Source organism: Dipodomys merriami, unplaced genomic scaffold (genome assembly GCF_024711535.1).
Source record: "Dipodomys merriami isolate MVZ:Mamm:240054 unplaced genomic scaffold, mDipMer1.0.p SCAF_551, whole genome shotgun sequence".
NCBI lineage: Eukaryota > Metazoa > Chordata > Mammalia > Rodentia > Heteromyidae > Dipodomys > Dipodomys merriami.
Window position 1 is genome coordinate 533,717 of NW_027206126.1, and position 14,486 is coordinate 548,202.

Sequence of the window (14,486 nt, forward strand, 5' to 3'; positions counted from 1 at the left end):
TGATGGTGCTAGAAGGTCCATGTTGGCATTTGGGTAACAGTTTAGTATGATCTCTTTAAAGTTGTACATTTTTCTGCTTGTGGCAACTTAGGATATGTTGGATAAATAACTTTAAAAAGTTAACACAGCTAATAAATTGCAGACCTTTCTTATATATACACTTCTCCTCTAATTTGGGGAGGGGAAGGGAAAAAACAAAATGCTTAAATAAGGATACAGGTTGACCCATTGTAAGAATGAGATGCACAAAACACTATATACAGGTTGACCCATTGTAACAATGAGATGCACAAAACACTATGTTGAAAATGAACTTTACAACTTTGGTGGGGTGGGGGATAGTTGTGGAGGTGGGAGGGAAGGGATGGTAGGGGGAAAACAAAGGAGGAGGCAACAATGCTCAATAGGAAGTGTACTCATTACCTTGCTCATGTAACTGTAACCTCATGTAACTGTACAGCATTTTTACAATAAAAACCATACAAATAACTAAATAAATTGCAGACCTTGAGCTCAAACCAAGCTGTCTAGGTTCAGAGACATTACTCTTGCTACTGTACTAGTGTTTGTGGAAGTAATCCAAACATTTTAATGAAAGTATTTTATCTGAACCTAGACTTTTTTTTTTTTTTTTTTTTTTTTGCTTCAAGTTACTGATAATCACCTGGTATGGAATAGCTATAGGGGTTGGGAAGTTGGCTCAGTGGTAGAGCGCTTGCCTTGCATGCATGAGGCCCTGGGTTCGATTCCCCAGCACCACATAAGCAAAAAGAAAAAAGCCGGAGTGGCGCTGTGGCTCAAGTGGTAGAGTGCTAGCCTTGAGCTGAAGAGCTGAGGGACAGCGTCCAGGCCCAGAGTTCAGGCCCCACGACTGGACCCATGGAATAGCTATAAACAGCAACCTCATTGGTAATGTAAGCATTCTGTAGTTTGTATGGTTACCCTAAGCAACCGTGGAGACAGTTTTCCAATAGATGGTCCTGTCTGAACTCACCTTGTCCTTAATCTAATCTACAGACAATCTGGGTTTCCTTTGGGAAGCTCCAGGGCACAATAGCCAGATTTCATATCAGCTAGGCCATAATGTCCATTTATACTAAGCGATAGAATAAGGAACATATGGTTGGGGCCCTAGGAAGGGTCAAGTTAAGTTACCATCTCAAAGAAATACAACTTTACTTGTTTTTTGTGTGTGGGGAGTGCTGGTACTGGGGCTTGAACTCAGGGCTTCATGCTCTTACTCAGCTTTTTACACATGGCTGATGTCCTACTACTTGAGCCATCCCTTCATTCCAGTTTTAGCTGGTTAGTTAGAGATCAGAGTGTCATGAATTTGTATTCCTCAGCCTACCTTGAATGAGATCCCCAGATTTATAGATGTGAGCCACTAGTGCCCTGCAGGACTTTACTTATTATAAGGCAAATGAATTTGAAGACCTGGTAGCTGAGAGATAGCTCATCCTAGCTGACTATAGAGTTAAATATATCCTAATCTTGGTTCCAGTTTATAATCCAGTTTACATCTAGAGAGCCTATATCACTGTTACAAGCTTCCTTTTGGGGATTTCATTGTAAATCAGCACTTGTATTAAAGGATGTGGGATGGGGGCACAGAAGACTTGCCAAGTTAAAATGGGTGACATGCTTACTCATTTAAAACAGTTTAGTCAGAATCAAAGTAGAAACCATTGAATGAAATAGCTTTTAAATAGCCTGTGGATTTAATTTCAGTTTTCTATGTTCTTTGTTAAATACAAATAAAAATTAGGTCTCATCATAGGTCTGAACATTTTGGGAGGTTAGATTATTTATTCTACACATGAGAACTTGTAGTAAGCTAGAGTTCCTATGCCAAGGAATTTTGTTTAGGTAGCTTGCTAGATGTGGGTCAAATGAGTCGGCACTTTTTGTTCCCTTTGGAGATATACAGTTAATTACTTAATTGTAGTGACAGTGGCTAAAAAAATACAAGAACCCAGGTATAAATGTAAAATGCTTCCTATGTATGTTATCTAAATTGGTCCCTAATGCTATTGGTCCATAAAAGAAGATATGCTGAGATACAACTCAGATGATCTGGGAGTAATGGTTTAAGGATGGGAAACAGTTCTAGTAAACAGCAAAACAGTATGCTGTGTATATGTTACCTTCTTATTACATCATATAGAAACAGCTTTAGATTTTTTCACTGATCATTATTATTTGGAGCTATTTCATATGATCATATTTATTCCATAAAGCAGCTATAGAGTCTTAATTATTATTTGTCAAACTTAATAATGTTTAGGAACTTCATCATATTCCTAAAGTAATATTAGTATTATTTTTCATCTTTAAGGCAGTGTTTGTGGATACCAAAGAGGAAATTCTCTGGTATAATTTCTTAGTCTTTTTATTCTTATTCTCATTTTTAAGAAGATTACATTTTCTAATCTTTCCCCATTCTGTTAGTTTTTTTAAATGAAAATAAAATCCTACTTAAATTGTAATGGAAGAACATACAAAGCTACCTATTTTGTGCAAAAGGAAATAAAAAACATCATATCTCCTTTTATATTTCAGTAAGGTATTGTTTGCAGCAGTTCTTTCATTAAGAATAGATGTGAAAAGCAAGTAAAATATAAAATAACTGCATTTTAATCATGTTCATCAGATACCTTTTCCATTTCTTTCACTGTGCATTTGTAATTTGGATGATCTAGTTTTCTCAGAAGTGACTATCATTTAGACTCATAAATATCTCTGGTTAGTTAACCCATTTCAGAGAATGCTACAATATCAAGGTCCTTTTGAGAGCTACGAGTGTCCCTATGGTAATATCCTGAGAAACCCACTTCTTGTTGTTGTTGGTGGTAGTCGTTGGACCTGAACTCTGGGCTTGGGTGCTGTCCCTTATCTCTTCAACTCAAGGCTAGTGCTTTCCTACTTGAGCCACAGCGCCAATTCCGGCTTTTTTCTGCTTATGTGGTGCTGAAGAATCGAACCCAGGGCCTTATGCATGCAAGGCAAGCACTGTACCACTGAGCCACCTTCCCAGCCTCCTGAGAAACCCACTTTTAACATTTGCTTTATAAAGTGGTTTATGATCTCCCTGTTGAAGTCTTTATTGTTTGGGAATAGCAGAAGAAAATACTGAAGTGTGAATGTATGCTTGTGCTTGTACTATTTTGTGAGGGTTGGCACTATTCTGTGCCCTTCGTGAGCCCTTTGTGTTGGATCTATTACAAAGAGGACGTATGGGTGACAAAGTGTAACTGGGAGTCTAGGGAAAAGTAGAGGCCCTGTCACTTAAAAGCTCTAACTATATAGTAGTAGCATTACATATAATAGTAGACAGTGAGAGGACTTTTTTCCTTGTCCACACTTCTGTTAGCTTTTCATTGCTGTGATAAAATGCCTGGGAAAAATCAACTTAAAGGAGATAAGTTTTAGTTTGGTTCACAGTTTCAGAAGTTTTCATCTATGACTACTTGTCTTTCTTGTTTCTGGATCTGTAGTGAGGCAGAACATCATGATAGAGGGGAGGGGCATGAAAAGCAAAGCTGCTCACCTCATGGCAGCTGAGATGCAAAAATAGAGCAGAAGGGGCAGGGTCCCTTCAAGGGCACACCCCAAAGATCTACTCCCTCTAGCTGAGCCCCCAACCTCTAACTTTCACCTCCTCAAAGTAGTACCACCAGCTGGGGACCAAACCTTCAACATAAACCTCAGAGGACACTCAAGATAGACACTATAACAACATTTAATAAAGTTCTGTTGGACCTTTGATCTCTTCCTTTCACCATGTTGTTTTTAGTTGTTTGCAAAGCTGAGCAACCAAAGGCCTCTGGCATTTGGGTCAGAGCCTTCCCTGTAAAATCTCCGTGGATGAGAACACAAGTTCTCTGTAGACACTCAGCTATGAATGGAGTCCTGAACATCTACTTTCATTGTTCCTCTGATATTGTCGGAATGGCGGAAAGTTTGAGGAAGTAGCTTCACATTCTTCTGAAGAATGTAAGCTTCTTACAGTGGGACAAATCAGAGTTTGTTTCCTGAAATTGCCATATGCTGGCTGTGAGACCATAGACAATTTGTTTTACTTCCTGAGATTCTGATAGCTTATGTTTAAATTGGACAGTGATAACAGTTTCTGTTTCTCTAGGTTCCAGTGAGACTGAATAAAATTATGTTTAAAAAAGCACTCCACATTGAAGGTATTGTCAGTTTGAGTAAAATGATTGTTTTGTGATGATTATTGGACTGGTTGTTAGGAATCACTAGCAGTTGCCATGGTGTTCTACTCATGGTGGGGGAGAGGAGAAGCCAGATGAGAGAACCACGATTGAAGACCTATTTCATATCTAGTAATCTGTCAGTGGTTAATATCACAGTTTCACCATAGTCTAACCACTAAAAGTCTTCATCCACAGATCAAAAGATACTTACTATTTGTCAATTTACTGAGAGAAAACCATTGCTAGGTTCTTTAATTTTGTTTTTATTTTTAAAAGAGCTAAGGCAATTGGATGCAAATGTACTATGCCTACCAAGCTTACTCATAAATGTGATTTGAATAGGATTGTAGTTCCCCAGTGATAGCAATATTCATCAAGTAGTAAATCATGAAATTATAGTTTAAAAATGTCAGCACACTGTAAGTATTCATTTAGCATTTAGTGAATAAATTCAGGTATAAGCCACTTAATTTGCCTTGCAAGTAAATACTTAGAAGATAGAAACCAACTACTTTTAATAGCTTTATATTCTGTTTAAATATTTATGATGACTAGTAATATATTTGAATAGGTGGAAAAGGTACACTAGTGAAAAGTTTTCTTCTCAACCTACGAGTTGTTGAGATATTTTAGTTTTATATAATTATCTCTCTGTATCTGTGGGTTTCACATCTTGGATTCAACTAAGTAAATAAACTAAATAAATGGAGAATCTTTTTTTTAAAAAAAGTCAGAACATCTCTAGACCCTTTCCTCATTATTTCCTAAGCAATTCAGTATAATTATCTACATAACATTTATGTTGTATAGATATAATAAGTATTTAGCGATTGCTTGAAGTATTATATAGGTGAATGTTGGATAGTTTATATGTAAATACTACATCATTTTGAGCAAGGGACTTGAGCATCTTCTAAGTTTCTATCTGTGTTGGGTCTTGGAATTTTTCTTTGTCAGATATCAAGGGATGACTTTATAAGAAAATGTGAATCTTCTTACACAAATGGAAGCATATATTACCTTCATTTCTTTCTTTTAAGAGTGTATCTTGGGTATTTCATATCACTACATAACGATCTTATTTTTCAAAAATAGTATTCTATTGTACCAACTTTCCTCTCAAGAACTATTTAGGCTGTTTTTGGACTAATGTAATAATATAAATGTTTTGTTGCAGTAAGTTGTGTTTGACTAGTACATAAATTATTTTACATTTGCATGTGTGGGAGTTTATTTGTAGGCTAAGTTCTTAGAAGTGGAATTGCTGGCTCATGGAGTAAGTACTTAAGAAGTCCCTGGTATGGCATAGTAAGTATTTGTGCTTTGCCTCAGAAGGAAAAACATTATACAATTAATAGCTATATGTTAACTCTTTTTAACCTTGAATGATTCTCCAAGTATCTTTAGAAAACAAAACAGATAGCTAGAAACTAGAATTTCTACCATAGTTCATTTCCTAACTTCAAAATAGCTCTCTTTAAGACTATTTTTCTGATATCAGAAATAATAAAAGGCATCTTCTCCATTTTCATATATGACAAAGGTGGTAATTACAGTGGATTGTGGTCTTGAGCCTGTGCTGTATACTATGCTAAATGCTTTATTTCATCTAGTTCTCATTTAAAATACTTTGTTATATAGTAAGCCTACCCCAATTGTGAGTTTTCACATGCGGTATTGACCAAGTACAATCAAAAAGTAATTAATTGAAATAATAGAAATTTCCAAGCCCAAAATTTTAATTTCCATGCACTTACCACACAGCTCAGTTGATTTGGAAAAGCTCTTATGTTATTGAAGCTTTTACTTTGTTATTGTCGGCTGTGTTTCAATTGTGTGATCTGCTAAATGTTTCTTTGCCCTCGATTTTGTGAAAATATACCTCTTAAAGCAAGTGGTAGCTGGGCACCGGTGACTCATGCCTGTAATTCTAGCTACTCAGAAGGCTGAGTTCTGAGGATCCCGGTTCAAAGCCAGCCTGGGCAGGAAAGTCCATGAGACTCTAATCTCCAATAAACCACTAGAAAACTGGAAGTGGCGCTGTGGTTCAAGCAGTAGAGCGCTAGCCTTGAGCTGAAGAGCGCAGGGACAGCGCCTAAGCCCCTTGAGTTCAAGCCCAGGACTGACAAAAAGAAAAATAAAAAAGCAAGTGGTGCCCAAAAAGCAAGGTAGAAGTTACAGTTATCCTCTGAAGCTAAAAAAGGCACCTCCTGTACTTTATTTAAGTGATAAAGTAAATGTTTTTTAAGTCTGTTGCTAGGTGGCTTGTCTTTAGAATCCTAGACGTAGACTCCCAGATTTCAATCCTAGACTTGCTATTTTATGGCTAAAGAAGGAAGTGACATTGGGAGCACTTTCAGGCTGACTCTTGTGTTGTTGATCCTGACATAAGATATTCCAGGTTGATCTTGTAAACTTCTAGTCTCCCTTACCTCATCCCCGGTTCTGGAGTCAATCACTTCTCTAAAAGGCACCCATTACTGGGTGTCCTGTGTTTCTAGGCCCTTTTCATGAACAGAATTAGGAACTAGCCTTAGATTAAAAAAATACTATAAAATTTTAAATTGCCATGATAATTTTTGTATTTTGGGGCTTTAGTTTGGTATTCATTCACATATATAGAGGGGGGATATATTTAGGAATGTCTATGTATGTGAATATATAATACATAGATACAGTATATGTGTATATTTACAGCATATAATGATCATCTCATGGTAATTGATATATCTAGCATCTTACATATTTGTTATTTCCTTGTGTTGGGAGCTTTCATAATCCTCTATGTTCCCTATTTTGAAATATAGAACCAATTGTTGCCATCCAGTTACCCTACTGTGTAATAGGGCATTTGCAGGAGGTAGGCACTTTGTTAAAGTAAAAATGTGGTTTATGTTCAATAGTTATCATAAGATTAGTATCATAAGATTTTAATTTTGGTTTTATAGTAACAATTTTTATAACTGTATAATTACTTGCTTTATACATATATTTATACATATATTTATTTGCTTTATACATATATATAGATTCACATATAAAATATAGCCTAAAATAAAAATACCACTAATAAGGCTTTCAAATAAATTTCTTTACCTAAAGATATATTGCACTAAGGATAAATTTTTTATTTCTAATTATATCATCAATTTGATATCTAGCTCATTGGTTCCATTTTATTTTAGATGTCTCAAGATTATTTTTAGGGGAGATGGGAAAGGATGAGAAGGGGAAACAAAGGAGGAGGCAACAATGCTTGATAAGAAATATACTCATGGAAGTGGCGCTGTAGCTCAAGTGGTAGAGCACTCGCCTTGAGCTGAAGAGCTGAGGGACAGCGCCCAGGCCCAGAGTTCAAGCCCCACGACCGACAAAAAAAAAAAAAAGAAATGTACTCATTACCTTGCTCATGTAATTGTAACCCCTCTGTACTGTATTTTCACAATAAAAAAATACTATTTTTAACTTCAGTTTTTATTTTTATTTTTTTAATGTTTAAAGCATTTACCTGATTTCTGAGTTGAAGCTTATATAATGTAACAATATGCATTCAGGGAAATGTGTTACCCCTCTGTCTTTCCTCCTCTTTCCTAATTTTCAGTTTATCCTTTTACTGTTTCTTTTTGCAAATACTAGCAAATGTTGTATATATGTGGTAGAGTAGGTTTATCTAAAGTGTTTGTCTTTCCTACTTCCTTGAGTAATTCTTCCATAATGATATTTTTTCTCATCTAGTCCCTCCCTCTCCCTCTCCTCTCAGTACTATACATTGGGATCAAGTAGGAATATTTTCTATGCAGTACATTCTTTGAATGAGAAACGTTATCTAGATTTGCTATTTGCTCAAGAATGCTGTGGGTGGATTCTCCTTGATTTACCTCCTCATTAAGTAGAAATAGAAGTTGAGCTGACAGTTAGATGGTCTAAGTGTTAAAGAGTCACAATCTCTTTTCTGTTCTTGAGCAGCTGGAGCAACGTGATGAGTGGTAAGGGGATAGAGACTGGTGCTAGTTGGTGTAGAAGGCCTCAAGTAACCTATTTTCTTAGAATAGTTCTTAGAACCATTTCATTAAATGTCAGATTGCATCTATCTATAAAGAAATGCTCCTTGGATTCTGGCCTGTTTTGCTTTCCAGAAAGTGCAGACTTGCATTCTTTTGTACCAGTTAGGAAGTTAACTTGGAGAAAAGTAAGATGATCTTAAAAAGTAGTTATTCTTTCTTCTGTAATCTGTCTCTGTAACCAGTGGTAATCCCTTCTACATAGGGCTTATTAGTAAGAGTACTCTGAAACTATTCACTTTATCGCTTTTTATTCAATTTAGAATTTGAAGAATGGGGTTATAATTCCATGCTTTATTATACTGTATTTCCCCCAACTTAAAATTAATTTTGAGTCTGAAGAAGTTATATGCCAAAGTTATGCAAAGCTCTGCTCAGATTTTTTTGTTGTTGTTATTGCTTCTTTGAGATAGCCTCAAATATACATGTATATGTGTGTGTGTATATATATATATATATATATATAGTATCATATATATTTCTAACTGCTTCTGTAATAATAAATATTGGAGTTTGATTCTAAATAATGCAACTCATTGGATTTAATTTGGGTAAGATACACAATATGTACATAGTGAACTTACTAAATACTGGTTCAGTCTATACATATATTGTAAGGTCATTAGGGGAACAGTTTCCTGTTGATAGACATTTATGCTTATTCTATCTTTTGCTGTTACAAACAATATTGTTGTGAATACCTGGATATACATTCGTTTTTAGGCTCACCTGACCTGTGGTTATGTCTGTAATATAAGTCATCAGAAGTAAATTTCTAGTTCAAGAATTGAAGGAATTTTGGTGCAGGGATTAAGCCCAGAATCTTGTGCTGGCTAAGTCTGTGGTCTTCCACTGAAGACCTACATTCTCTGCCCCCTTTCTTGATATCTCCCTCTTCCTTTACATTAAATTGCATCCATTTTCATTCTGATCAATGATACGTGAGTGTGCCCAATTGTACTGTACCTTCACCACTTATTTACTAGATCTAAAGGGAGCAGCAGAAGAGAGGAAATATTTGTTTTGTGAAAAGACAGAAGCTTTGTGGAGAAGATATTAATATTAAATCTTGAGATATTTATATTAAATCTTGAAAGGTGGAAACATCAGCATCAGATGGAGAAAAGACCATTTGTGGGAAGTATAATAATGGTCTATTAACTCTTTAAAAAATTGTCTAAAATCTCTTGTTTGCACCCAGGTTCAAGAAATATTTGAAGAGCTAGTTAATAACTTTCAAGTTTTTTAAAAATAAAGTTTTACTAGCAAAATTAATTGCATAAAGGAGTTTCATTGCACTATATCTATTACATATATAGGCCACTCAGCCACACTCCTGGCCCAATATGTATTTACATTTTACATTGTTTATTGCAATAGTTTTCAAACTTTGGCATGTACCAGAATCACCCGGAGAACTTGTTAAAGTACACACAGATTGCTGCATTTTGTCCCCAAAGTTTCCTATTTAGCAAGTCTTAAATGAGACTGAGGAATTTATACTTCTGACAAGTTCCCAGATGATGTTGGTCAAGAGAAATACTTTTAAATATCTATCTGTCTGTCTGTCTGTCTATCTACCTATCTACCTATTTATCGCTCTATCTAGATAGAGAGATAGATAGAGATAGATATATAGATATACAGTCAGTCATGGAGCTTGAATTCAGGGCATGGGCACTGTCCATGAGCCCTTTTTGCTCAAGGCTAGTGCTCTACCACTTTAAGCTACAGTGCCACTTCCCGGTTTGAGATAAGAGTCTCAATGGGGACTTTTCTGCCTGGGCTGGCTTTGAACTGCAGTCCTCAGATCGAAGTCTCCTGAGTAGCTAGGATTACAGTGTGAGTTACTGGCCCCAGCTCCATTTATACTTTTTACCAAAGTAAAGCATTTACCTAAAGTTATATGTAACATTTATTTTACATAATTGTACTACCCAATAAGGGGAGTTGGAGTTAAGGTGAAATTCTAAAGAGAATGCTCAGACTTTAAAAAATTGTATAATGCACAGTACTTTCATTAAAGATGAACTGTTAATGAAAATTTTAGTCTTTGTAACTTTCTTTTGTAATTTAATTAACAATGAAATTTTGTAACTTTTTTCCTAGCATACATCTGTGGATGGATATACTGAACCACACATTCAGCCTACCAAATCCAGTAGCAGACAGAACATCCCCCGGTGTCGAAACTCCATTACATCAGCAACAGATGAACAGCCTCACATTGGAAATTACCGTTTACAAAAAACAATAGGGAAGGGAAATTTTGCCAAAGTGAAATTGGCTAGGCATGTTCTAACTGGTAGAGAGGTAAGTGTTTATGATGCCTTTTAATACCTGCCTCGACCTTTCCAAAGTCTTGTGAAAAGCTTTCTTATGGCTGATGTTGGGGAGGAAATGACCTTTTGTAATACTCTGGATGCTGGAATATATGTATTGGAACATTCGGGGTCAGATGATTGGAGGCATAAAAGTTAACTTTTCAACATTTAGAAAAGAAATATTCCAACATGTTAACATCTCTAATAGATGAGGTGAGCTTAGAGGTTAACTTTCCTCAGCTTACCTTTTGTTTGGTTTCAGTGATGAACATTTCTGATTACTATTGCTACCCTACCTCAGGAATAAGGCTGTAATCAGTTTTTTCATTACTGCTTAAGCTAAGGCATCAACATATAGAAAATCACCCACTAATTTTTATTTGTTTAGAAGCTGCATCAGACAAGTATTGCTGTATAGATTATTTTCTCCAGTGATAACGGGATTTGTAAAATCTTTCCTCCCTCTCTTCCCCCTCCCTCTCTCTCTTTCTCTTTCTTTTCATTTTTTTCTCTTTCTTTGAGCCCCACTTCTAGCTCTGTTGCTTTAGTTATTTTTCAGATGGGGTTTCATGTGCTGTTTTCCCTGCCCCCCTACCCACCCCACACACCCCACACTGGCTTCAGACCACAGTCTACCTTTGTAAATAAAAATTGCAATTGAAATTACTGATTTGTACTATCACTCCCAGCTTATTTGTTGAGATGGAGTCTTGCTCTTGGGGCTCAGACTGCTTTTAAATCTTGATTCTCCTATCTTTGCCTCCCACATATGTGTTTTAACTAATTGTACTTAAATAGCAAAAAAAATGTATATTTGCACATGGGTGCATTATAAATTTATGTCTGCATATTGGAGTTAAAGCCATTTAAACACACCCATCATTTTAAGTAAAGATTCAACTAGGAGCCAGGTGCCAGTGGCTCATACCTGTAATCTTAGCTACTCAGGAGGCTGAGATCTGAGGATTGCAGTTCAAAGCCAGCCTGGGCAGGAAAGTCCGTGAGACTCTTATCTCCAATAAACCACCAGAAAACCAGAAGTGGCTCTGTGGCTTAAGTGGTAGAGCGCTCAACATGAGCTGAATAGCCTCAGGGACAGTTCCCAGGCCCAGAATTCAAGCTCCATGACTGACCAAAAAAAAATATTCAACGAGGATCTGATTAGGACATTCTTTTTTTTTTTTTTTAATCTCAACCATAAAAATGTTTTTAGTAAGTTTTACCTTATCCTGTATGTATGATCATTGTTATTTCTCAATAAATTTAGTCCTTTCTATTCATTCTACCCCTGGGGAGCTGTTCAGACATGCTACACAGGCAAGAACATTCAAGGATATTAGAATCCCTTTTTTCTTGCTATAAGTATCCACTCTGTAAACAATTTTATTTACGTGAACTACAAGTTAATAAGCCACTCTTCCTTATATTGTTTGCTTATCAAGATCATGAGTAAGATACAGGATAATGTTACATTAAAAGGGGAAATTTGGAATTTCATTGACACAGAATCAGAGAGGGTAAAGGCAGGACAGGTAGAATATATTCTAAAGCTGCCCAGTTATTAAAATTTTACTTTCTAATTATGTGAACACTCAAATAGAGCTAAATAATATATTAAGAAATAAAAAATGTTTATTTTGTTTTTGTCTTAAAATGTTTAATAATTCTTTTCTTTCAGGTCGCTGTGAAAATAATAGACAAAACTCAGCTAAATCCTACCAGTCTACAAAAGGTATTTAAGTTAATAAAGTAAATAGAATATTTGTTATTGTTTTTATATAATGCTATTATGTAGATGACAATGTTTGTTATTAATATATACTGCTAAATAAAGTCAGTCACCTGATACTTTTTTGTGTGTGTATTGGTCTTAGGGCTTGAACTCAGAGCATGGGGCGCTGTCCCTGACCTTTTCTGCTCTAGGATAGCACTCTACCACTTGAGCCACAGCTCCATTTCTAGCTTTTTTTATTGGTTAGTTGAAGATAAAGTCTTACAGACTTTCCTGCTCAGATTGGTTTTGAACTGTGATCCTCAGATATCAGCCTCCTGAGTAGGTAGGATTAGAGATACAAGCTACCTGTTCCAGGCTTCACCTGACATTTTTTATTAGTTACTATATTTCATTAGCATATGAAGCAAAGACATGACACAAAACAATGTTATAACTGAAAAATATCTTCTGCAGAACCAGAGTATTTCAGATTTTGAAATACTTTCATGGCTTTATCCGACTCTATACCCATATAGAAACAATTTGTCTATTAATTTAGTAGAATAAAACTTTGTGTCTAATATTTGAAAAATATTTAGGATCTTTTTAAATTAAAAAATCTTCTCTTTGGGAGCCAGTGGTTTGAGATTGTGATCTGAGGCCATCCCAGACATAAAGAACAAGTTGGTAAGACTCCACACAGTGGCCCAAGCCTGTACCTCAGCTGTAAGGCAAGCAGTGGCAAACATGTCATTTGATCAGTGTGGGGAAGTAGAAATGGGTGAATCACGACCCAAGCCATCCTGGGCATAATGTGAGATCCTTCCTTAATAATAACAGATACAAACAAGTTTGGAGGCATGACTCATGTGGCAGAGAGTCTGGTTAGCAAGGCCCTGAGTTCAAACCCAGTACTGCTTGCCCCTCAAAAAAACCCATCTAGCTATGAGTCAATATTGCATGTACATAGGTTTTATTTGATTGATTTACTTGGCTAACCTTCTTTTTCACAAGATTTGTCTTTCAAGTAATTCACAGTAAACAACTTGGCTCTTCCCTCAAGGTGTGAAACTATAAATGTATGGGTAGGAAAAAAGCATTTAGGATGTGAAATATGGTAAACCAGACCTGTTTCTTGCGACGTCATTCATTCCTTCAATGGAAAAACTTTCTCAGAAATATGTTCTTAGCATTTTAATGAGCAAATGATTTAGTGATTAGGCCATGAATGCTAAGTTTGTATATATTGAGATAATGTACATTATTATTTTATTAAAATATAATAGGATTGTAATTACATATTTAAATGAATTTGGATTCCTAACAGAATCTTAAAAGAATTTTTAGTCTGGTGTGGTTGCATTTGCTGTGATTCTAACTAATGTTGCATTTGTGATATCAAAACTTTGTTCTCACTTGACTCAATGCCAGGTAACTTAGTATATTTTTATATATTTCTCCTTAGAGATCTATCTCTGTTCTTTCCTGAGATTCCTTTTAAATTGCCAACCAATGTAATGTTTCATAGCACTGATATTTCTGCTCAGTGAGAACATGAGAGGTTTGCTGGATTCTTCTTTTTCTGTGAAGGTGAGATATATTATGGGTCTCTGTGAGAGAAAGCCTTTCCTCCTAGCATCAAGTCTTCCAGCTAAACATGATGCATCAATGTGATAGAATGACAAAAAGACATCCTCACCAGGCTGATGAATTTCCCAGAGATGCCTATTTTTAACTAGGCTATAGCCTCAGAATTTTTGCTCACCAAATTAAGTGCCTAAGTATAACCAGTGGTCTGGTCTTGTCAGTGGGCTAGTAGGTTTTATGCTTTATACTTCAGTAAGTACTGGTTCCTTTGGTAAATGGAATGATGACAGTTAGGACTTGTAACTGAGAAGTGCTATATAGCATGACCTCCATTGTCTTTCCCAAGAAGACTCAGAGAAAACCATTTAACAATAGTTTTACCTGTTCAAACATATGAATATGAAACTGAATGTTGCTTTATTTATCAAAATAACCAGAAGATTTGCTTGCTGATTGATGGTAAGTAGTTGGTTATAGATTTTGCTAGTCTTTACTGATAAAATACTGCTTTTCCAAACAGACATTCAAAGAGTGGTATAACTTTTTTTCTTTAAAGTGTGAAAATAAAAGCAGAGACTATTAA

At 35.8% G+C, this 14,486-nt stretch overlaps 1 protein-coding gene and 1 pseudogene across 2 annotated transcripts in view; both read left to right on the forward strand.

Annotated features, from left to right (window-relative positions):
• Positions 1–14,486, forward strand: part of LOC138811965 (serine/threonine-protein kinase MARK1) — a 91,702-nt gene that overhangs the window by 23,774 nt on the left and 53,442 nt on the right. For both annotated transcript variants that reach the window (XM_069999918.1, XM_069999919.1), the window contains exons 2-3: positions 10,388–10,591; positions 12,281–12,334. In XM_069999918.1, the coding sequence (XP_069856019.1) occupies positions 10,388–10,591; positions 12,281–12,334 (258 nt within the window). The remainder of the gene's footprint in view (positions 1–10,387; positions 10,592–12,280; positions 12,335–14,486) is intronic.
• Positions 844–965, forward strand: LOC138811970 (small nucleolar RNA SNORA70; annotated as a pseudogene).